Below are 24,692 nucleotides of genomic sequence, written 5' to 3'. Positions count from 1 at the left end.
ACAAATGGCTCAACAATATTCGAATCTTGTAGAAATCAAACGAAACTTCAAAGCATACATTATTATCGAACTTTAAGATGGTATCCAAATCGAAAAATGCTAGCATTTCTCCCATCCTTCTTATAAAACTAAATTTTTATTGACTAGATCGCTATCTTAAGGGATTAGACATTTATAAAAAATAAAAAAAAACACAAAGCTTTCCAGTTTACAATTTTTGCCTCTTTTTGTTGTTTTTTATTTTGTGAGATGGTAGACTATAAATATTAAACTTTAAAGTGTTTAAAAAAAAAAAAACTATGTTTGCCATCCTTCTTATCTATGAATCAGTCTTAAATCTTTTAATAATAAAATTCAAAGAACGTAAGAATTTATTTATTATTCTCAATTTGACATTTCAAATTCATTACAACTTAATGTAGTTTGGAACCAAAAAATTATAGTTTTAGATTTAAAACTTTTAGATAAATTGTTTCAACTTCATAATTTGAATTCATAAATTAAAATACATGATATAATTGATCAATGACTAATTTCCATAGAATATGCTTTATAGGCTAGGCTACTTTTTTGTGTGTAGCTGGTTTGCACATCGTTTGCGGGTATAGGACATCCAGGTCGCGTATAAAACCACCAATATCCCGAAGAACCTGGTTCATTCCGGGGCGGCTCTCATTGGCGGCGGTCACCATGTCGAACTTGAGTGCCACTGGCAGTGCCAATGCCTGCGCAGTGTGTGGCGATCAGAGTTCCGGGAAGCACTACGGCGTGGCCTGCTGCGACGGCTGCTCGTGCTTTTTCAAGCGGAGCGTGAGGCGTGGCAGTAGCTACGCCTGCATCGCCCTCGCCGGCAACTGTGTGGTGGACAAGGCGCGGCGGAACTGGTGTCCCTGCTGCCGCTTCCAGCGATGTCTGGCCGTGGGCATGAACGCGGCCGCCGTTCAGGAGGAGCGGGGTCCGCGCAACCAGCAGGTCACTCAGTACCGCCATGCCCGGCGACAGTCGGTGCCGGTGCCAGCATCCCCAACGCCCCACTCCCAGGCGCTGCACTTCCAGATCCTCGCCCAGATCCTCGTCACGTGCCTGCGGCAGGCGAAGGCCAACGAGCAGTTCGCTTTGCTGGAGAGCTGCCAGCAGGACGCCATCCTGCAGGCGGTGTGGAGCGAGATCTTCGTCCTGCGCGCCTCCCACTGGTCGCTGGACATCAGTGCCATGATCGAGGGCTGCGGCGATGAGCAGCTCAAGCGGCTCATCTTCGAGGCTCAGCAGCTGAAGGCCGACGTGCTGGAGCTGAACTTCATGGAGACCCTAATATTGTGCAGAAAAGGTAAGGGTTTTAAATGAATAGAGATTTAATCGGAATCCGGAGGGCACTGAAAACCTCTCTTAAACAAGTTTCCGAAATCTATTTGAACATAATCGAATATTTGAAATCCGATTAGGGTGAAACAAACATTAGGCATATGTAGTTTAAAAAAAACTTTGCTTAAAAAATCTAGCATATGCTTTTTCTGCAAGCTTGACAAACTTTTAAAATTAAATCAAAGCAAAAATGGAACTTAACAATTAAAAATAAAGCATATTATTGGATTTGATTTTGCTTTTGCTACGACTATTAAAATCATTTCGAACTTGCTGTCAGCATGAATCTGTACACCAGATTGTTCAAATTAGCTTGGCAAAAGAAATATGTTTAAATTAAGTAAACTCGAAACATTTTTTGTTGCTATAAAATTACACTAACATCTATGTAAATCAGAAAGAATCTTAGTTCTCGTTGATATTTGTTGCTTTGCTTTGCTTTTGACTTTCAAAATATTCCCAGCAACAGCACAGTGAACCCTTTAACGATCTGGTCAGGGCAGTGTTAGCTTACCGAAGTCAAAGTTTGTGACAGAAGTTTCATTTTTTTTAAAAAGTTGACAACTCAACGTTTAAAACCTTACTAATAATCGAGTCGCGGTCTGTTTTCAACAATGAGCTCCGTCTTACATTGACTGTAAGATTCAGATATTTATATATATGTACATAGATAGATCGTTAGGACACAATATTTAAAACATTTATGTGTAAGTAGAAATTAGACCATTGGCAGAGGGTATTATAGTATCAATCAGAAGTTTGCAACGCAGTGAATATAAGTCGGAACGAGCCGGATCGGACGACTATATCATATAGCTTCCATAGGAACAATTAGACAAAAAAATGCAAAAAAAATTAAAAACAAAGTTATAATTTTTTTTTGCATTTTTTTTCTAATTGTTATAATTTTTTTTTGCTTTCTTTTTTGTTTATACGTAAATTATACGTGGTAGAAAAAAAATATTCGTTTAATCTTTGTTTTGAAGAACGGTTCGGTTCGGTTAATTTGTACCTAAATAAGTTCATTGGGAAAGCTTGAAAGTCAACAACTTTGGTGCTTATATTGGCATTGCTGTAACAACACATATAACCCTAGATGGGATGGTCTAGAAGGTGGGTTCAACCACAACTTTTTGGTTGCGGACATCCACGTCTATCTTTTTTGAGCGGATTAAAGTGATTCCTTGAAGGGTATTGTCATTAACGCGACAGTATGATTGATTCCATTTACCAGTAGGTTAGCACAAGAAAGGGGGCTAGAAAATACTTTTCCTACGCAGACGTAAGCTCCACACATTTAATAGGTGTAAGCATTTGCTTCAGTAGGCTCTTTGTGAACAGTTACTTGGCATAATAACGTCCATATCTTATTACCAAACAAATTCATTGTTATTTTATTAAAATTAAACAAATAATGTATGGAAAGACCACAAATGGAAAGAAGAAGGTCTCTACGAAGGTTGGCAAAAAGAAGCAAATCGTAGAAAATAATAGAGACAAAACAGTGAAGGGTATAAATCGCATTGCACCCCCTACCATTTCGGCCGATTCCACCAGTTTTTTTGGATCACCGCATCGGGTTAATGATCTCAAAGTAACTACACATCATCCATATAGCGTTAACTATTCAATCGCTGAGTTAGTTCGCCAGGAGGTGGCTAAAGCCATGTTTAAGCACAGTTTCGAAACAGGAGCAGCCCTAGAAGGCAGAAGAGAAATGCCCTTTTCAAGTAATTTAGTCAATCTTGCAAAACTTGATGATCTAAAGGATATTGTGAACAAGCTCATGGTCGAGTCTGTCATTGAGAACAACGCGAAGAAGGTTCAAGAGACCGCTGAAAAGATTCTTGCTTTCGAGGAGAATCTTAAAAATCTTACAGTTCGCATAAGTGCACTTGAACAGTCGGTAAATGGACTTTTACAAGCGAAAGAATCTCCGGTGTTTCAGCGAACGGAAAAGAAGAGCGGATTGACTGGAAAATCGGCAACCAACCTCAACTCTTCTTTATTTCAAATAGAATACCTCGGCTTAGCGACAATGCCAAGCTAAGAATGCCTTCCTGGCCACAAGGCATTACAGAAAAGTACGGTGACAAAGAGAAAAGTGAATTAGACATGAATTCGGAATTAAGCTTTTCAAAAACAGATCAAGAGGGTGAAAAGACACGTGCCTACAATGAGCTTATAAGTAAGTTCAATCGGAAGACGTTGGAAAAGCAGCTTCTTCCACATCTACGAGATCAGTTGCAAGACGTTCGTCCCAGCAGTTCGCTTGTTGCTAAGAACTTGGCCGAAAGACGACTATTCGAAACCAACATGCTCCAGTGGCAAAAGTCACCGATGACTCTGCAGCATCACTTTTCAAACGAACTGTTCGTTCCGCAAAGCTCCGCAAAGGACACGATTTTCAGAGGGCCACCGACAACACAAGGCCACCGACGTATCCCAATCCATCCAAGACTCGCGGAACAGGACACGCCCAATAGCACCGATGATTTGGAGTCGAATTGGTTGTTTGAACAGTAGAGGATTGTATTTGCTTTAGTTTTTTTTCGAATTTCTGAACTGCAATAAATATTTAATTTTTGTTTAAAGTCAAAACTGAAATGATGGAGAAACATAACTAATTCGAAACACTGATAAAAAAAATTAAATAGTAAAAATAAATAGCTGACTATTGAATTTAAAATTGTATACTTAATAATTACTTTAAATATTAAATCATAAATTTAATTACAATGCCTTTTATACTGCATGATTTAATTATTAATATTGAAAATGTAAGATTTGAAATATAATAGTTCCCGGTTAATATGGCTAAAATTTAAATTAAATTGTTGACCGATGCATAGTAATGAATCCTTAAAAATAGTTTTGTATCTAATAATATAAGATATATGATTTTTGACTTACTTTTACTTTACTTTACTTTTTAATCAACGACCATTGATTACTATAATAGATATGTAACAAAGGATTGCAAAGATTTAATGCTTGTTGCCTTTGCTAACGTTTTTTCATCAAGATGAAGCTATAAAATAAAATGCATTTTTAAGGCGTGTAATTTTGAAGGTGCAATTTATTTTATCTACTTTTCCAATTTTTGTCCAGTTTTAGCATCTATGTGTGTATATTAGGAGACCAATCGTTATAACATGTTAAACATCGTTTTATTTCTAGTAAATAAGGCTATCGATGACTACGCAGAACTGGAGATAGAAGCAAATAAGCATGAGAACAGTTGAAAAATCAAATAAAGTTTTTTAAAATGTTATTTTCTGAATCAGGAGGTGCATCTCGACCGGAAAATCAAACTTTCGATTCAAAAAAAAAACCGCTCATTATAAAAAAGGGACTACAAATCCAAAGCGATATAAGTACATTTAAGTTTAATTAAGTTAAAATCCAAAACGATAAAGGGACATTTATCCAGAGTTTATTAAGATTCCAGGTTTCCTGGGTGTAACATTTTTTCGGACAACATTTGAGTTTTGCAAGTTTAAAGGCTTCCTCATCAAACAATTTATGACTTCATTCTAATTATTTAAGTCGTTTAAAATATTATTTTCAGAATTGGCCATCAGTGCGCAGTACGGCATAATTCTGGGAAGTCACTCAAACGCTGCCCTCGTTTCCTTGGCCCGATACACACTGCAGCAGTCGAATTATTTGCGATTTGGACAACTTCTTCTCGGACTGAGACAGCTCTGCCTGCGACGCTTCGACTGCGCCCTATCCTGCATGTTTCGCACTGTGGTTAGGGACATATTAAAAACCCTTTGAGATTAAGTTAAATAAAATACACACTCCCAATAGCACTGCTTAATTTTGATGTCAAACTTAAATAACTTTACTAGTTAGGTGAGCTAACAAAATTTAAGGAGAGCGTAAAACCGTTGGATGCGCTATGTGTTAAAACCTTAAAACTCTTGAAAAAACAGTAGGTGGCTACGGAATCTCGAGGGTTTTGTGTTTGGGCTACAATGAAATAACAATTGCAAAAATAATTCTTTAAAACTTGCCTATGACCGTTTACAGTAGAGTTACTGATCTTGAGCTTTAATTTCTAGTTCTACCAGCGAATGCCTATTTTCACAAATACACATCTTTCTCTATATATAGTTTATAGTTTAAAATAAGGAAATATTTTAAGCCTCAAATTGAAAAATGATGGCTGGCAGAATCTACACACAAATTTAACATTAAATTCCAAACATTAACGAAAATAAGGTCTCCAAATAACTTAATTCCAAAGACAACGAGACAGTCATAAAATGTAGAACTACGTTAATTTTATACTTGTGGCAAATTTAGTTTAGTTTAGTTTCTATCAAAATTTTCACCAGAGGAAATGAATATTTTTTACCAAATATGTTAGTTTTGCGAATAATTTGAAAATTCATGGTTTTGTTCTTTAAAATCTCCCTTTTAATTGATCAATTTTTCGTCGAGTTCTGATGACTTCCGAACTGCTGCACCAGGTGCTTAAGAAGACCGCGTAGCCTCTTTTAATTTTGAAAAACTATTACATTTTTGCCCTAAAAAGAGCAATCGATCTTTCGATCAGCCTGATTCCAAGGGTTGTGTCGTTTAGAGAATACCCTTTATGCAATGTTGATTTTTGCAACAACTTTGAGGTGATCTTATTAAAAATACCAACTAAACGTAAACTATCGATTAAAGTCACGAAGTAATTGTACTCGTTTCGCTTGTTATATCGATATTTGGGTATATTTTGGCCATCACTAGAGTGTCTGCTGCGGCCGTTTCATTTCTGTAATTATTTTTCGTATTGTACCAAGCCGTGAATAATGTAAACTAATTATTGGGGAACCCAAGGGCACAAAATGCGCGCGCGTTGCCAAAGGAGCTAGAATGCTATAGAGTTTTCGTGCCGAAATCATATTGGTTTGCTTTTCCTGCTTGTGCTCCTCGTCCGTCGGCCATTAAGACACACAACAGAGAAAACGGGAAAACAATACTCGTGTGTGTGTGTGTGTGCGAGTGTGCGTTGAAGTGTTGTGAGCTCGGAAAGAAGCCAGTGGGAAAAAGAAAAGCGTTCTCCAGGCCGTGAAATTCTAAGCGTTTCCTCGACTGCAAGCGGCGTACAGGGTGCACCGTGCAAAAAAGCAAAGACAACCAAGGTACCTACCTGAAGTGAATTCATGGGAAGAGAGGGGGAGGGAAGAGTGGTTAAGGTGCTGGAGGAGTGCGGGACGAGGGAGTTTCATTCATAAAAAGAGAGTGCACCGTTAGTCCAATTGGTTTGGCTTCCAATACACAGACACGCACACAGGCTCAGAAGGTTGCACACATTGATTTTTCCAACTTATTCACACATGTGTGTGTGGATTAAAGAAAAACGTTTCAAGTGGTTTCCATGCCACATTATTTGGGATTAACGCAATAGTGCTCCCGATTTTCCAGCATAGAAATAAAGCCAACAAGCTGCCCCTCCACCTCCACCAGTCCCTCGATCCCCCCGCAACCAACACACGTGACAAAACAAGAAACTAAATTTACATAAAACACCAACAACATTTCGCAGTCGATTTGGCATTTAACAGTTAGCGTCTTAACGACACATGTCCAGTGCCCCACACTCCGCCCCCACCACGTAGAAAAACATACATATTTGCTAAGCACGATCACAGGTAAAAACGGAAGGGACAAGGGGAAGTGGACACGGAGAAGGGAACTAGAAAGAGGAATATAAAAGGCATAACATTTCCGCCTGCTGCTTTCGGCTGGCGTCCGCAACAAAAATAGACAACGTCGCACCGGCATAGAGTCGCCACCGTCAGCGGTTATGGGTGGCCATAAATCGCGAACAAGTTAACATGCCGGTTGGCAGGGTTTTGTTGAAACACCCTTACCTCCGTCATGTTGATACCTTTTTGGGACCAATAATTTTTATAGTGTCAAAAACTTTAAAAAACTAAATTACTACTACGAAATCGACTAATGAAGTCCTACTACATAGATACGACAGATATAATACAGCAGTTTTTAATAACATCGGATTTTCAAACTTGAAGAATGCAATTAATATTTATTTACATATTGTAAGTTCAAAAAATTTTTAAAAACAAGAATTTTCAAGGAAAATGTAATTAGTTTTGAGATTTGAGTTCTTTTCAAGATGTTTGGGAAAATTAACAGCTTTAATTTCAGTGTACCTAAGATGTAATAGTCATAATATGAACAAATTTTACATCACCAAGATAAAATGAAACTGTATATCTGACAAATATGGATTATCCAAATAAAAGTCTTAGGATTATCGCATGCTTTTGCTCCGCATAAACGTGTTGAAGAAGTCTGCATATGTTTGTGGCTTCTTTCAGCTCTTGGAGCAAGCGCCACGTTTGCGTTGCTGTCGTTGCAACATGCACCTAGGCCTGCGCCACTTGGAAAGTCCTCCTCTTTTCTTGTACCCCCTTCTGCACAGCCTCGTTTTACAACCCCTGTCCCTTATTTAAATGCCGCAAGTGTTGTCAAGTTTCCTGTGCCTATGTGTGGTTGGCTCATTAGTGAATAATTTTGCATTGGGCCCTGCAGAAAAAAAACATGTATTTTATTGATTTTACCTGAAGTTTGACCGACAACAAAATCGAACTCAATGCGGTACACCGTTAACCCAATTCCGGGCGCCCACACGCTCCCGAAAAGTTTGTTGTTGCTTGATCTAAAAACAAAGTCTCACCTATATATGTATGTAATATAGTCATGTAGAGATCTCTCGGCAAGCAGCCAACAAACCTACAAATACCAATAAAGCTGTTAGTACAGATATGCAGCTGGGGTCAAGATTATATCACTGAGAATTTCCGATTTAGTTTATATGCTTTGCTAAGTTAAACTAGTTAAACAAACTATTTCACGGAATTCATTATGTACATAATACTTATGTTGCTTGCTGTATTCTACTACGAGAATGTTTGATATACATAGAGTTTAAGCAACTTTTTGCTTCTGGGTGTTGTATTTATTTAGTTTTTAAATTTATTTAGTTTTTTTTGCAATCAATTGTTTCTTTTTCTAGTTTATCTTGCCGCAACACCCGTAAGTGCCGTGAACTTATTTGGCCACCCTCGCCAATCAATTGTTAACTGATTAAACTTGAACAAAAGAATTTCCCTATTTTGTATGTTATTATTCTGACCTCGGCTGTTGGTACTGCATGTTGTTGTTAGCGCCCCTCTCATCTCTGGCTCTCCCGTTAGTTGCATTGACTCTTAACGCCTGACGTTGATAAATGAATCATAAAAGCAGCGCTGCCGACGTCGCCGGCATAAGCAGACAGGCGCCAAAATCGCTCTACTCTCTCTCCCACTCCTTTTCGCTCTCTGGTCATATGTTTGGCTGCGTTGCCCGCCCACCCGAGTGTTTCAATGTTTTTGTTGTCCCCAACGTTTTATTTCCTTTCCTGTGTTGCTGTAACTTCGAATGCGTGAGCTGTTTTGTTTTTGTAACAAGCGATAATCGAAGCCACTCTTATTATTGCTACGAATTCTTTGTGACTCGATCGTTAACGTGGGCGAGAGGTACAGTGATTGCTCGATACTTGGAAATCCAACAAACTTGTATTTTTGTTCTGGGAATGATTTCAGTGAAATTATAATTTTTTTTGGCATACAAATAATCAATGGCTTCATTATAGCGCTAAGATTAATTTTGTAGGTAAAAATAGTAAAAAATAAATAATTAGTTGGTAACGTTGATTAAAAAAGAAAACATTTAAAAATGTACAATTTGCAATATTGATATTTATTTTAATATTAAGTTATTTATGTATAGTTAAATAGCAAAAAAGTTGGAAAACATTTTTTAATAGCTTTCTTCACTTTTTAATGTTTCTTAGGGCATTTGATTATAAAAAAGATTATTAAAATTCACAAAAACCGTTTTTTAAGCACTGTAAGCTGCGGCACTCCGCGCCCGTTCTCTTGAAGCGGTATGTGTTGTTTGTTGCCTTTTGCCGGCTGCTCTAGTGGCAGTGACACTCGAGAGTGAGAGTCACACCGACGGAGCAACTGAGCAACGGCACAGTCCGATTTAGTTCGCCGGACGGCCCATATTGATAAATTTATTATTGTGGCTATACATCTCTATCTCTCCTCTCCTGCATCAGCCTCCGAGTGTTCGAGTGTGTGTGGGTGTTTTTACCATTTTAAAAAAGCAAAACAAAGTGCTTTTCTCATGCAAAAAAAAATTGAGAGCACACAATTTTGGCGTGATCTTCAAGAAGATCGCATAAAAAAAGAATAATAAAGTGCCAAAGTTGTATAATTTTTTGCAGAATTCTGTGAAACACACAACGCCTAAGTGTTGGCAAAATATATGCCAACAATCTTTCTTTATGTAGTTGTATGACAAATGTAAAGTTTTGCGGAACCATATGACGCGATTCTAATAGGGCGGGGAAAACAGAAAGAAATATATAGTAAGATAAGCTGCGGTACATTTTTTCGATAGATAACAGACGGTTGGAAGGCCTGGAAATTCCGAACATTAAATCATTCCTGCCCAGTTCCCGTTTTTGTTTTCAGAAATATTGTATGAATTCAAAATTAAAAATAATACATAATATTAAATAATTCGAAATAATAAACTATTTTTTTTTAGACAAATTTTATTTATTTTTGCGAGTTTAATCAAAGTCAATACAAAAGCTTGTTATAATTCCCTAAATAAAATTACATTCTTCCCCGTATTGATTTAATTTGATAAAATCAATAACTTTAAATAAAATAACACTCAAAACAGAATTGATTTCTCAGTTTTGACCAATTACATAGATTGCGCCTGTTTTGTTTATCAACTGAAATGAGAAGAAATGTCTCATCGTACTTTGCTTTTTCCACAAATAATGATCTTTTTCACCCACTCTCGACAGCTGTTTTCTGGCCTTAGAACAGCTGTGCATTAAGGGGCGGTAGACGAAGCGAGGCGGAGGAAGCAGGAGCTAACCAGAAGAGCCAGAGGCACTCGAAGTCAAAGGCATGTCCAGCGAGGAAGACAAACCACCAGCGCCGCCCGTGCGTCTCACCAGCAATCGAGGCGGCATCGAGCGATCTGTGGGGGGAGGAGTGGGCGTCGGCGGCGGAGGACTGGGGGGTGGGGGGGTCGGCGATGTACCGCCCGACATGCGTCCGCTGCCCAAAGGTGAGTACGATTCGATTAGTTGTACACGGCATGTGGACATCGTTGGTCCGCTTAACAATGTGTTTTTATCTCTTCCCCCCAAAAGAACCCGACGACTCCGACCGGAAGAAGAAAACGCTGAAGAGCAAGATCAAGGGCTCGAAACCCTCGCACGCGGACTCCAAGCCAAACATCTCCTATCCCACGAACTTTGAGCACACGGTCCATGTGGGTTTCGATGCTGTAACCGGCGAGTTTACGGTGAGTTCTTTATTATGTTGTAATGCTTGATTCCGAACACCTTCAGTCGTGTTTGCCTCGCCATTATGTTTACGGATTGCTTTCTAAGAATAGCAAGGAAATTTTTGGTTATATTGCTTATGTCCTCCATTTGATAAGCTTTAATACAACAAATTCACATGCAAAAACACTGTCACCAGCATACGACTCTAAGTTTTGATTCCAGGCTCAATCTTTTTGTGAAATTTTTGGGTGATGAATATTGAATAAAAAGGTTGAAAAACAAATTTTTTTTCAGATAAGTTTTTAAAATTTATTATACGACTATAGAGAATTTAACAAATAAAATAATTACATTATTTAGCCTTTAGTCAAAATTGCTAAACCTTTCTTCAAATAAAATTTGTATTTTTGCTTTTGATTTATCGCTTTCAAATATATATTACACCGTACTTCTACATACATTTTGTTGTCTTTATCTTTCTCTCGCGACACGTGCTCTATATCGATTTCTATTATCTATTATTATTTCAAGCTGCCAATGAAAGTAAGTAAACCTCACGACAATCTAACTCTTCGGAACTTGCCTTCATTAGTTACTCAATAAAGTCTCATTGTGTTCCTTTGTCTATCCATTTTGTCTCGGTGTTTGTTTCAAGTTCGATCGTTCTTATTCATGGTTTACTTTTTGTTCGTTACGATCTCGGTTCTATGTTAAATTTGTACTTTCACAATATTCCCACACTAGACCATACAACATTACACCGACCCATGCTGTCTAGAATTAGAAGTTGAAATGCCTTTGTCGCTGGCTTTTTGTTATTTCCCCTGATCGGAATAATTGGCCATGTATTGATGTACCCAAAACCCAAGAATTTACCTTTCCCCTACGCCTTTTAGAAGTGAATCCTATCGCTGTTATTGTGTTAAGTAATTCTTACAACAAACTGACCTGCGTCCTTTTTGCAGGGAATGCCGGAGGCATGGGCGCGTCTGCTGATGAACTCGAACATCAGCAAGCAGGAGCAAAAGAAGAATCCCCAGGCCGTTCTCGATGTGCTCAAATGGTTCGATAACACAACCAAACAGAGGCCAAGTTCCAAGTACATGACAAATGCTATTACGACGCATTCAGGTTGGTTACTGCTTTGATTTTAGTTTAACAGAACGATGTATTGTCACTCCAAACAAAAATTGTTTAAAAAAGTATGTCATACCAAAAGGGTATTTTTGGGAAAAAAAAATACTCTTCGCTTTAAGTCATTAAGAACTTATTATTTCTAATTAAAGTTTTTATGATTCTTTTACTTTAATTTGAAATAGTGTTTTAAATTCTTTAAAGCATTTAACAACAAAATTCACTTAAAAAAGAAATGATAATAAACGATCAACACTTAATTTAAGTACTTTATAAAGTAGGACAAATTATAATTTATACGAAACTGTAATTTATTATGTTTGCTTTTAAGTGTATTTTCCCATGCCCTACTGATTCTAATGAAATTCCTACATTTTCCAGGCTCGTCGCTTAGTCGGGTCAGTAGTAGCAGTCCAAGCAGCACACCCACGGACTCGGAGCTGCACGGCTCCAATAGCGGTGGCAACCTGATCGGCGTTCAGCTGGGCAGCATGACCTTGGGACCCAATGCCAACAACGTGGCTGTGGCTGGCCAAATCCTGGGCAATCACTACCAACAGCAGCAGCAGCACCTCCTTCAGCAGCAGCAGCAGCAACAGTTGCACCAGAATCACAACCAGCATCACATGGGCATAAGTCAATCGCACTCGTACAACTTTGTCGGACACACGGCCTCCGCATCCACATCGCAACATTCATCCGCCAACGAGGACGACATGCTGGGATCGCAGCATCCGCATCCGCTTCCGCAACAACTACAACAACAGCAGCCGCCTCCGCCACCGGTGGCTTCAAGGCCGGAGCGCACGAAATCCATCTACACGCGGCCCATCGAGGATCTGCAGCCACCAATCTTGCCCATGCCAGCGGCACCAGCGACCACGCCCACAACTCCGCTGCAGAATCATCGGGCGCCGGGCGGGATCACGGCGCCAGTAGCGTCGCCGTTGCTGCATAACAATGCCACGACGACGCTGGACAAGAACAAGAACAATGCAAGTAAGTGCCGCTTCACGATCTATGGCTCATTCCCTAGTTGCATATATGTACATTGTAAGGAGCCTAGGCAGCAAGTCATTAAAAAGCTATTACAGTTTGGCAATTATTAAAAATTTGTTTTTCGATGGAAAGAGATTTAAAGATATAACAAACATTTAACATTTATTAATAAAACAGAAAAAGTTTGTGGGAAAAATGCTAGTTGAAATGATATTCTGCTAATAAGTTTAATATTTTTCTTAACGGAAGTTTGTTTTTGTAATATATCTGTGTTGCAAGCTCAGGAAGTTTTGACTTTTACTAGCTAACTAACTTGTCTGCTGCCAAGGCTCAAAGGCTTTGATGTGCCGTTCATAGTTTCTCAATGCTGCCTTTCTGATAAAATTATAAACATTTTTGTGGTAATATTGCTAATGAAGATTTAATGAATGTGTATTTTGGTATTTGTATCGCCTCTCTGTGTTCTGTTCTGTTTTGTTCTGCTTCTAATTGCTGCTAAAATAAAATAAATTAAACAACTGCGACGACGCCAGCTCCAACGTCCCCAACAACCACAAATACAACAGCAGAAACAGAAGGCACCGATGCAACCTCAACTCTTTTGTCTGCTACTAATCCTAGTTGTTCTACCACTCCTACTACTGTTCCTGCTCCAGCTGCGTCTCGCGGTAGTCTTGTCGAGACAGCAACAGCACCAGCTACCACTGCAGCAGCAATAGCAGCAGCCACAGCCACAACGACTAATCACCATTCCTCTGCTTCCTCCTTTTCATCATTTCCCTCGTTCCACGACGACGATGCCACGCTCCACACCCTGCCAACGATCCACTGTCCCACGCCGACGTCTTCCGCTCGCAACTCGACGGTTCCGCCTTCGGTTGCGGTACCCATGCCGCCCATCATCACGCCCGCTTCGCCCACACCCGCCGTTGGATCTTCAGATCTGTATACGACGGAACCGACGGCGGGCCAGGTGGCAGCGGCTGCTGCACCTCCGCCGGCGGCTGGCAACCAAATCGCCGTGCCCCAGGCGGCGTCTGTCACGCCCAACACGCGTGCAGCCAACGCCAAGAAGAAAAAGATGTCCGACGAGGAAATCCTGGAGAAGCTGCGCACCATTGTCTCCGTGGGCGATCCAAATCGGAAGTACACCAAGATGGAGAAGATCGGACAGGGGGCCTCGGGCACCGTGTACACGGCCATTGAGTCGTCGACGGGCATGGAGGTGGCCATCAAGCAGATGAACCTGTCGCAGCAGCCCAAAAAGGAGCTAATCATCAACGAGATCCTTGTGATGCGGGAGAACAAGCATCCGAATGTGGTGAACTACCTGGACAGCTACCTGGTGTCCGAGGAGCTGTGGGTGGTCATGGAGTACCTGCCCGGCGGCTCGCTCACCGACGTAGTCACAGAGACCTGCATGGACGAAGGCCAGATTGCAGCCGTCTGCCGCGAGGTGTTGCAAGCCTTGGAGTTCCTCCACGCCAACCAGGTCATCCATCGCGATATCAAGAGTGATAACATCCTGCTGGGCCTTGACGGCTCTGTCAAGCTGACTGATTTCGGTTTCTGTGCGCAAATATCGCCGGAGCAATCCAAACGCACAACCATGGTGGGCACTCCCTACTGGATGGCACCCGAGGTGGTCACCCGGAAGCAGTACGGACCTAAGGTGAGCACGATCACTAAGCATATCTCTGGATATCGCCTAAAAATCGTAATAAAAAAATTAATTTGTTAATTTATTTGTACGCCTTAACCGGAATTTAGCAGCCAAAAAAAATACTGAAAAAATATATAAAAAAGGAAATAAATTGATAATAGTAGTCTTTTAGCTTATGAAAATATCAATATAAATATTTTAGAAACAACTTTAAAAAATTATTTGTATATTTTCGTGAAGCTATTACAATAAATTTAATGAGGCAAATATATAAATCTGCAATTATCTTAGGTATAATATAATATTTTTAAAAATGTTAAAAAAAAACTTTAAATCGCTTAAAAAAAAATAAGTTTCGAGAAAATAATTTTAAGATATTTTGAAAAGTTTTCAATTTTCTCGAAAAGCTAAAACAATATCAAAGGGTTTATAGGTGTGATTTTGTTTATTAATGATTTTAATGTAATGTTTTTATTGTAATAAAAGAGTACTAATTAGATAAGATTAAAGTTGTTTGGCTAAACAAAAGTGTTCTTGTTCTTGTGTGTACAAAATATCAAAACTTTGGCGTTCTGGATAACCATTGCTAAAAAAAGAAAAATTCTAACGACCCTCTTTCCTTGCAGGTGGATCTGTGGTCGCTAGGCATTATGGCCATTGAGATGGTTGAGGGAGAACCACCCTACCTAAACGAGAATCCGCTCAAAGCCTTGTACCTCATTGCCACCAACGGCAAGCCAGAGATTAAAGAAAAAGACAAGTTGTCCGCAGCATTTCAGGACTTCCTCGATCAGTGCCTGGAAGTGGAGGTGGAACGGCGAGCCAGTGCATTGGACTTGCTGAAGGTGAGTTTTTAGTCGACCTGCTGGCCACACTCCTAGCATAACCATCTACTCTTTCCATCGCAGCACCCCTTCCTGAAACTGGCCCGTCCATTGGCCAGTCTGACGCCTTTGATCATGGCCGCGAAGGAGGCAACCAAGGGCAACTGATTGACAACCAAGAAGAAACCGCTTATTTAACCATTACTAATGAATTACTACTGCAGAAAACAACAAGAACAACAACAACAGCAACAACCACAATAGCAACAATAACAGTTATGCATATGAACAGATGATGAATTATTAATGATTATGATTACTATTATTAATTATTTATACAAACGTATTATATACATACATATTATTATATTATATCTATTCTAACGAGACAAACAGCAAAACTAAGAAAAACTGCTTACGACAACCAAGAGACACGCGTAGTTCAATTTCCACAAATCGATTTTCTGTTTTCTTATATAAAAAAACAAGAAGATTACACGTTGCTTTGGTCATTACATCATCGAAACACGTTTCTAACATTTGTTATACCAAAACATAAATTTAAATTTGTATAGACCCAAAATTTGTATTGAGCATTTTGAATGCTTTTCAAATTGTATGCTTAAAAATGATTTATAAAGGAGAAAACAAAACACGTATGTAATAGTTGTCAAGATTGAAACATTATAATTGGTAAAATTTGCATTTAAAACAAATTAAAGTATACATACAAATTTGTACAATGTATAAAGCACTTATTTCATTTACTTTGTCATTACATTTCTATAAGAAAGCTTAAAGAATAATTATATGAGAGTATGAACTTTGAAACGCTGTTACTAACCTTATGACTTGGAGTATTATTGCTGATTTTAGTAAAAGTTTCATTAAGTTCATAAACAGCTTTATTTAATAAAAATATATTTTTTATATGATTTTAAAATATTGTTTTTTGCATGATTTTTAGTTGCTTTACTTAAGTTGCTTTGGCTTGATTTTTTTTTACCCGAGAAGAATAGAACTCATCCTTTTCAAGAAAAAAGGTTAACTTTACACTGACCAACACACCCTTTTCTCCAACATAACTTCCACCCGCCCGTTTATTGCAATTTTTTATGTCTGTATATGTAGTTATATATCAAAATGAAACATTTAACTGTAATAGAATTTACTATTTAGATATAGACACATATAGAAGACACAAAGACACCTGTATTTTTCAATTTACAAAAATGAAACGTATTTTGCACGTCAAAAAGAACAACAAAACTGTAGCAATATATTAAAAAATAATTGTAATGAGAGGGAATTATTCAGAGAAACCACACTAACTGTTTAATTGGTAGTAGCCACTAAATATAACTAGAAAATAAAAAATAGTGTAAAAATTCGATCGTGAACAATGAGAAAAGTGAAAGATAAAATGAAAACCAGTTACTTTGTGCCTAACCGAAACCGAAAAATGAAATCAATAAGAGCAACAACAACAAGTAAATATTATACTGATAGTAACTAGCAGTTGTAGCGTAACATAGAGAATCGAAATTCTAGCATATATAGAGCAGTCAACTAAAACACCAGCTAAAATAGATAGCATGCTTGAATGGGTGCGTGTATATTGAGGGTGCTGAAAGGATCGGTCGAGATCAATAAAATTACATACCTTATTTCTTTAAACTATTAAGGCGAATTCATTATCTCATTTATTTCTTGATTTTGCAAGCGGTTCTTTTTTAATATGAAAGAAATTTTGTCATTACAAATAAATTTGTACAAAAATACTTTAATCGTAAATAATTTTATTATATTAATGTTTTTCGACAATTAAAAAAATTTTACAAAGATTGGAATCGATCGGATTTGTTTTTAAAATATTTAAAAGAACCTTTAACAATCCAATTAATTTTAGGCGTATTTTATTTTTCCAGTTTTGGTTTAGAATTGTAATTCAATTGATATCTTTTAAGCCAATCCCTGCATAATAATCCATATTGCGCAGACGACATAGCCGATCGTTTCCCTTCATAACAGGGCTATTAGATTAGTTAAGCTTGTGCTAACATCATTTAAACACCAAAATCAGAAAAAACTTTATACAAACGAGAGGAAAAGATTTCTTTGCAACACTGAGGAAACATTATTTTCAATATTAGTTCCTAATACACAAACATTTTCCACAAGGATGGAAAGAAGTCTGGCTTTGAAAACGAATAAAATTACGGATTATTGTATTTGTATTTATTTTTAGATATTAGTAATCTTGTCTACAGTGCAGAAATAATGTGTATTAAACAATAACGGTAGCCATGAGGCAACCGATGAATGGGTAAATAAGTACATAAATTATAAAAATAAAATTGCAAAAATGAAAAGCAAAACATGATCAACATATAGATGAAAAACGCAACTCTAACATAACGTATAAATGATCAATAAATATTTATGAATGAAAAGGAGTTGATTGAGTCATTATATTTAATTGCATTAATGTGTGTATTTTATTTTATTCATTTAAAATATTAGAAGTTACAAAACTTCGGCTTAGTGTAATAATTTAATTGTTATTATTAAATTGAATAATTAGCGGTTTTCTTATAATGCCACTACTTGTTGCGGCGCGTTGACTCAGAAGCTGTGGGTGGTGGCGGCGGGCCGCGTTTGTTGAGCTCCTCCAAAAAGCCGAGCACAATAGTGTTTCTCTCGTCCTCCATGTGATCCAGCACCAGATAGCTGTAGGACAAACAAGATAAAACAGGTTATTTTGTTATCAATTGTTGAGCGAATCCGTTCTTACCGCTTGTCGTTCTTCAGTATGTCTTGAATCTCCTTGAGATGGTTTGGATTTTCCTTGATGAGATCGCTGCTCTTGTGGGTAATGAACTTGCACTCCTGCAAGAGTTCCCGAAGGGAAGTCTTCGCCGTCATCGTTTTATCCTTGATGTAATCGCGGAACTCGCGCTCGCCCTTGTCCGAATTGTATTTGAGATACCGAGGATCCTCTTTGATCAGCTTCCTAATCTCCTTCCAAGTGCTAGTCAGCTGAAGAGTGCTGATCTCGTCCAGCATTTCGCGGAATCGCTCCCGCTTCTTTTTCATTAAATTGTCAATGTGCTCGTTGAATTTGCTGAAAGAGTGAAGTTAGTTGTATGCTGAAAATATTTAAAAATTGATTTTTTCCCTACCGCTCGCGATCCTCTCGATCGAGGGTCTCGATCAGTTCCCATCGATGGTCCTTCCGCAACTGGCGCTTGACCTCCTTCCATGTGAAGTCCGGCGTTCGCACTAGATCTGTCAGCAGTGCGGTGAAATGACCAATGCACTCTTCGCGCATGTGGTGCTCACGCTCCTTGTCCCGATCCCTCAGATGCCCGGCCAGGGTACGTTGCACCTCCTTCTCCCGTTCCCGGATGCTCTGCTCTGCCCTCAGCTTCTTTTCGCGCTCCTTTTGCTTCTGCTCAGCCTCGTTCTCCCGCTGGCGAGCCACCTCGCTGTCAACGCTGCCAGCTCGTTCCTCCTTATCGGATTCCTCGCGGTGCTCGCCCTCCTCCTACAGAAAGTAGAACACACAATTTGGTTAGTAAAGTATAGTACACATCGAAAAAGCCATCAAATATATAAAGGAAATTTGTGAGAGCGCCACGGTTATAGCTTCAATAACAAGAGCATTTATTCTCTATAAAAACATCCCTTTATTTTCCATTTCTATAATGGAATAGCGGATAAAAAAACGTTTAATTAGCATTAAAAAGTAAATTGGTGACTTACCGGAGTTTCTCGTTTCTTGATTTTCTCCGACTTGCCCTTTTCCTCCTTGGGTTTTTCCTTTTCCTTGGACGACTTGCGCTCGCGATCCTTGTCCCTCGAACGACTGCGTCCTCGATCCTTGCGACTCTTTTCCTTGTCCTTATCCTTTTCCTTGTCCTTGTCCCTATCCCTCCGATCCGCTTTGCGTTCGCGGTGCCGCTCTCGTTCCCGCTGTTCGCGCAACTCCCGCTCTTTCCGCTTCTCCTCCTTCATTATGTGGAGATAATCCTCGAAGTACTCCTCCCGGTACAGGGAGTCCACTATCCGGTAGCGCGGGTCGGACTCAAACTTCTTCTTAATGTCATACCACCTGGTGTGGCGCTCGATGTCGTGCCGTTCGCGCAGCATGTCCAGAAAGTCCTTGCGGATCTAGAGTTTGTGAGTGTATGTGAAAGGAATATTGACATGACAGCCATGCGGAAGAGAAGAGAAATGCGAAAGACATATAGAATTAGAGGTCTGGCATTGATGAGCCCTTCACTTAACATTCTATTACTTAATAGTCTGACCTAAAGCTTAGAGCTACTGTTTCTTAGTCTATTAAACATAGTTACACTGTTTTGAGCCTGCAAAAGAAGGGTTTTGATTAGTTGTCAGAGACTTAACTGAAAGAGAACGTAAGATTAGTTCAGGTCCTGTGAGCAGAGAGAGAAGTGGGTGGGAACAGACTCAAATCGAACCACGCAATCAAGAAATGGAAAAATAAATAAAGGAAAATGGTTAAAAACAGTACAATTCACAGAGCTGAAGGGTTGATAAAAGTGCATACTCCAAATTACCGATAAAGGTTTATTAAATTTTTTTTTTTTTTTTTTTTTGCAGCTGACAATAAATGTCATTTAAGATGAATGAAGTTCAGGTTTTAAATTGTGGTTAATTTAAATGTAAATGCTCAGTGAATTATACTCTAATACTAAGAATATGTGCGGTAGGTTTGCATGTATACAGTGGTGCTTGATAAAAATAAAATATACAACAAAGTCTCAAATAATACAGGTGTTAGATCAAGCAATAGTTGAGGATTGTGTGGGTTTAGAACCGAAAGCGGACCAGCTAACCCGTTTTTCTCTCTCGTAATTTACAGGCCATGGTTTTGAGACTTCAGCAAGGCCGAAGGGTACAATAGTCGATAGATCTACAGTAAAAATATGGTATACGGTAAGGATATGGGGCAGAGAGCATTTCAGCGGCTTTGGGCCGCTGTCTGGACCTGCGAGAGCAAAGATTCGAGATGTTGCGGATTTAATATCTCGTGAGTCTTTGGTCTGCACAGGTTGGATTGGATTGGCTGAGTTCGGTTCCTTGGGCTTGCCTCTGTCAGGTGACAAACTGCTGTGTGCTTTCATTATTTGTAAACAAAACGAAAATAGTGGGTTAATTAAATTAAGTATTATTCATACTGTTTGCTCAGCGCCGCAGACACTTGCACATGTATTGCTGTCGCTCTGGAACAATCGCTCTGGAACAATCTCTCTGTCCGTCTCCTGCTCGTTGGCATCCATCCGAGAGCCCAACGCGAACTTCAAACATCATTATCACTCCCAATGCCAATCACATCATCACATCATCGCATCATCCTCTTGATCACATCGCATATGACATCCGAGAGGGGCGACGTGGGGCGAAGGGCGGGAAGTGGAAATCACACCAACGATTATCAGGTAATTTTCAGTTTGGCAAACCTTTCGATATTTTGTTTTATTGTTTTAAATATTTGTATTTGTATATTTTTTTTTTTTTTGTTATTTAGTTTTGTTTTCCAAATTTGTTTCTTATTGCAGAAAAACAAATTTTAATGTTTTTGCTTTGTATGTTTTCAAGTAACTCACCACACAGATTGCAAGCATGTGCGTGGGTCAAGTAGATCAGTGGACGGCGATGACAGACGGCGGGCGGAATTGGCTGTCGAGGTGGTTGTACAGGTGGTTCTTGATGCTGTTGCTGTTGTGTATTTTGGTGTTTTGGGTGGTGCATTTGTGCTGTAACCTGCTAGCTAGTGGCTAAGGTATCGGGTGGCAAACCACCGGGAACCCAACACGTTCAGGGGTAATGCAATCGATCGGGGTTCAGATTCGGTTTCATTTTCAGTTTGGTTCGATTCGGTTTCGATTCGATTCACACGTTGTTTATGGTTTTAAAAGTTAACAGAAAATCAATCACATTATGTAAATACATTTGGCATACAGGTAAGTTAAATATATATAAAGATATGCATTTATGTTTAAACATCAAGATACGTAAGGTGATGGGGTTGGGCGCTCGAGCGTACCCTAGGCCTACCTGCTCTTTCTTCAGCTGCTTGTCCTCCTTCTCGCGCCGCCGCACCTCCACGATGTACTCGTTGAAGAGGCTCTCCCGCTCGCGCACCTTCTCGATGGCCCGGTACCGCTCTTCCTTCGCGTTTTTCTGGCTGAACTCTGAGAACGAGGATCTGCAAAACGATCCAGGATAAAAAACATTCTTTAAACCAATGTGGTAAAGGAATTACTTCAAACATGTTTGAAGGGTTCAATTTTAAAATATTCTAAAAGCTGCAACACACATTTCGACCCAACAATTTTGTAAAAGTTCTTATTCTATGGGGATTTTCTTGTAGCAACTAAACTCAACATTTTTCGAAAAATCAACACATTAATTTGTGTTCTTCATTTTAAAGGTACCGTTAATAAATTTTAAATTGATTATCTTTACATAATCTTTTATAGTTCCCTAGAACTTGGTGTTCATGCGGACGGTCGGTGATGTCTTAATCGAAAAAACATATTTTAATGTGTCTTAATACACAATATACTCACTTTCCATGCAGCCTGGCTTCTTCCATTAGGCTGCGGAAGTCCTCTCGCTTCTGGCGCATCTTGTTCCGCTTCTCCTTACGCTCCTCCTCTGCTCGATCCTTGACATACTTTTCAAATACCTGTTTGCGTTCCTTTGACGTCAGCAGCAGATATCGCGGATCAAACACGATCTTGTGGAGCTCCTTTTCCCAGGTGCTGAATGCCGACACGTCCTTCTCTCTAAGCATCTCCTTGAACTGGGTGACGCGCATCTCCAAGGGTACCAGGGCCCGCTCCTTAGCCGCCCGCTGCTCCGCCTCTAGGGCGGCATCCTCGGCCCGCTTTGACTTTGAAACTAAAGTTGGAAACGCGTCGAGATTGAAAATGCATTCATTAGAATCAGCTTGGTTTAAGATGGGTGTAATAAACTAAAAAAAACTGTAAAATCAGTTAAAAGCGGGTTTTCAGTGATAAGAATATACGAATACTAGCCGAAATACATTTAAAATTGATTGATTCAATGTACAAAATATAAAGGTTATGCTTAAGCATTAAAAGCAAAAATAAACATACTCATTCGCACTCGTTTTGTGGGCACTTCCTCCACACTAGACTCGGACTCAGTGCGTATCTTGATCACCTCATCGTCGTCGTCATCCTCCGGTTCCACCCGTTGCACCTGCTCTTGCTGCTGGGCTTGGACTTGGGCTTGAGTCTGCTCCTGTGCGGCTTCGTCGCTGGATTTCTGGTCCGCTTCGGCTGACTTCTCCTGCGGGGTCTTCAGTTGTTCGGGTCGCTCGTTAACCGCCTTGTCCACATCCTCCCGATTCATCAAATCCTCGGGGCGATCCCAAACTGATGTTCTCGTCGAAGGATTGTAGAAGAAGACGCGGGCATCTCCTGTCCAAACGACGCACCAGGGAGTTCCGGCAATGGGTGTACTTGTCACCGGTCGACTTTTGTCCGTCTGCTTGGCGGTGGCCGCCGCCTTCTTCTGCTCCTCCTCCTTTTTCCGCTTCTCCTCTGCCGCCTTCTTAGCCTCCTTTTCCAAAGCAGCAGCCTGGGCCGCTTTGTTGTTCTCCGCATTCGCTTTCATGGCTGCAGCAGCGGCCGCAAAAGCAGCATGCGGATCAAATCCTGGTGGCGCTGAGCCTGGTGGCATATGCATCATGGGATTGGGCAGCAGATGGGGCGGTAATCCGGTCGGAGCCGTTGCCACAGCAGGCGCCACCCCAGAGTGGGCAGCCATTCGAGCGGCCTCCATGTCTCTCAGCGCCTGCGGCTTCTCCCAGACACTCTCTCCTCGAGCAGCATGAAAATAGTATGGCCTGCCATCGGGAGCACGATGCTCTGACCATTCTGCTGCCCGTGCAATAACTGCCGGATCGATAACGCCGGGTTTGATGATCAGCGACTTGGCTGGCTTATTGTCCTGGCCGCCGTGCATGTGCTGCTGTTGTTGCCAGGGCGGTACACCCACGCCCACCCAGGGCGCTCCAGCTGGAGCCGCTCCCCCAGGAAACCCGTACGCCGGTGGCGGCATGCAAAACGGCGGCTGTCCAAACCCGGGAGGCGGTTGCATTCCGGGTGGCTGGAACATGGGCGGTGGCTGTTGGCGCACATTGGGTGGCGGCTGGGAAAGCAGTGGAGCTGCCGCATTCGGTGGCGGCTGACTCATCAGATGCGGCGGCGGTTGCGAGGTAAGATGCGACGAAACCGCTGGAATCTCTCCGGGCGTCTCGACGGCCTTGGCCTCCGCCTTGGCGGCCTGGGCAGGTCTCTTGGCCATTTCCTCCACCTCGGCCTGGGTCATAATCTTCACATCGGGTCCTTCGGGTCGGGTCCAGGTGGTTTCCCTTGTTACCGCATGGTAATAATAGGACCTGCCGTCCTCCGCCTTCGTTTCTACCCAGATTTCCGGCGGTCCCGCCACGCCATTTGCTCCAGGAGGAGGTTGTTGTTGCTGCACCGGCTGCTGTGGCTGCTGTTGTGTCTGTTGCTGCTGCTGTAGAGCCTGCTGCTGCGGTGTGTGCTCTCGTGCTGAGTGCTCCCCTATGGGTCGGCCACTGAATGCATTAAACGGCTTGCTCCTGAAATTAGGTCAAGGTAAAAAAGTTTCGATGGGAAACACACTGACTTTTCCCTAACAACGCACCATTGGCCATCGATGGGTTTTTCCTTGGCTATAGCAACGCCATTATTCGGGGCCTCTTGGCTGCCACTGCCACTGGCACTACCATTGCCGTTTCCATTTAGGCCCACTCCTGGTGGGGATTCCTTCGCCTCCGGCTTGCTGATCGGCGAACTGGTGTGCTCGCTGTCCATGCTCTCTTCTAGACTCGCTTCCATTGCACACAGGTATCACTGTACGCACTCTCTCACTTTGCATTTAGAAATTTTCAGAAAATTTTCTGCACTTTTCTGCCGCTAGAGATGTAAAAACAACTTACTGGTCTCGATAGGTTTGTTATCGAATAAAACAGGTCAGGTGGCAGCACAAGTTGCCAACGGCGTTGCCAGACCGAATAAGTAGAGTTCACAAATGTATGTATACATTTTGTTTGCGACTTAGTTATTTTCTAATTTAAACTATTTGTTTAAAATTATTATTTGGCTAGTCTAAGGCTGTTGGGTTGTTTTAGCAAGCGATTATGAAAAAACTCCGAAATCATAATCACCAAAAACAAACAAGGTAGCTTCTTTTGAATCATGTTAAGCATCTTAATATCACATATCAAGAG

The 24,692-nt window shown here is 40.5% G+C and overlaps 3 protein-coding genes across 12 annotated transcripts; 2 read left to right on the top strand and 1 right to left on the bottom strand.

Moving 5' to 3' along the window:
- The first annotated feature begins 628 nt into the window (after positions 1-628).
- On the top strand, positions 629-5,157 carry LOC128266178 (nuclear receptor subfamily 2 group E member 1). Its single transcript, XM_053002514.1, has 2 exons — positions 629-1,327; positions 4,934-5,157. Exons 1-2 carry the CDS (start codon positions 691-693, stop codon positions 5,143-5,145), a joined length of 849 nt encoding a protein of 282 aa, XP_052858474.1. The 5' UTR covers positions 629-690; the 3' UTR covers positions 5,146-5,157.
- Positions 5,158-6,098: 941 nt separating this feature from the next.
- LOC128266168 (serine/threonine-protein kinase Pak) lies at positions 6,099-16,698 on the top strand. Of its 7 annotated transcripts, none has more exons than XM_053002497.1 (8): positions 6,099-6,175; positions 10,262-10,530; positions 10,616-10,770; positions 11,719-11,884; positions 12,269-12,886; positions 13,420-14,558; positions 15,176-15,394; positions 15,458-16,698. In XM_053002497.1, the coding sequence occupies exons 2-8, from the start codon at positions 10,368-10,370 to the stop codon at positions 15,539-15,541; spliced, it is 2,544 nt and encodes an 847-aa protein (XP_052858457.1). In that variant the 5' UTR covers positions 6,099-6,175; positions 10,262-10,367; the 3' UTR covers positions 15,542-16,698. The 7 variants fall into 7 exon arrangements, with proteins under 7 accessions (XP_052858457.1, XP_052858461.1, XP_052858455.1 ...); XM_053002501.1 differs by having other exon boundaries at positions 6,102-6,506; positions 13,828-14,558; XM_053002495.1 differs by having other exon boundaries at positions 6,102-6,506.
- Positions 16,699-17,834: 1,136 nt separating this feature from the next.
- Positions 17,835-24,407, bottom strand: LOC128266167 (transcription elongation regulator 1). Of its 4 annotated transcripts, XM_053002490.1 has the most exons (8): positions 24,107-24,407; positions 22,525-24,041; positions 21,973-22,306; positions 21,458-21,608; positions 19,139-19,546; positions 18,556-18,920; positions 18,168-18,497; positions 17,835-18,103 (listed from the first exon to the last, which is right to left on the bottom strand). In XM_053002490.1, the coding sequence occupies exons 1-8, from the start codon at positions 24,298-24,300 to the stop codon at positions 17,977-17,979; spliced, it is 3,426 nt and encodes a 1,141-aa protein (XP_052858450.1). In that variant the 5' UTR covers positions 24,301-24,407; the 3' UTR covers positions 17,835-17,976. The 4 variants fall into 4 exon arrangements, with proteins under 4 accessions (XP_052858450.1, XP_052858451.1, XP_052858452.1 ...); XM_053002491.1 differs by lacking the exons at positions 17,835-18,103; positions 18,168-18,497; positions 18,556-18,920 and adding an exon at positions 21,007-21,177 and having other exon boundaries at positions 19,537-20,756; XM_053002494.1 differs by lacking the exons at positions 17,835-18,103; positions 18,168-18,497; positions 18,556-18,920; positions 19,139-19,546 and adding exons at positions 20,724-20,859; positions 21,007-21,177.
- Positions 24,408-24,692: the final 285 nt, after the last annotated feature.

Source organism: Drosophila gunungcola, chromosome 3R, assembly GCF_025200985.1.
Source record: "Drosophila gunungcola strain Sukarami chromosome 3R, Dgunungcola_SK_2, whole genome shotgun sequence".
NCBI classification, from domain to species: domain Eukaryota; kingdom Metazoa; phylum Arthropoda; class Insecta; order Diptera; family Drosophilidae; genus Drosophila; species Drosophila gunungcola.
This window is presented reverse-complemented; position numbering and strand designations above follow the sequence as displayed.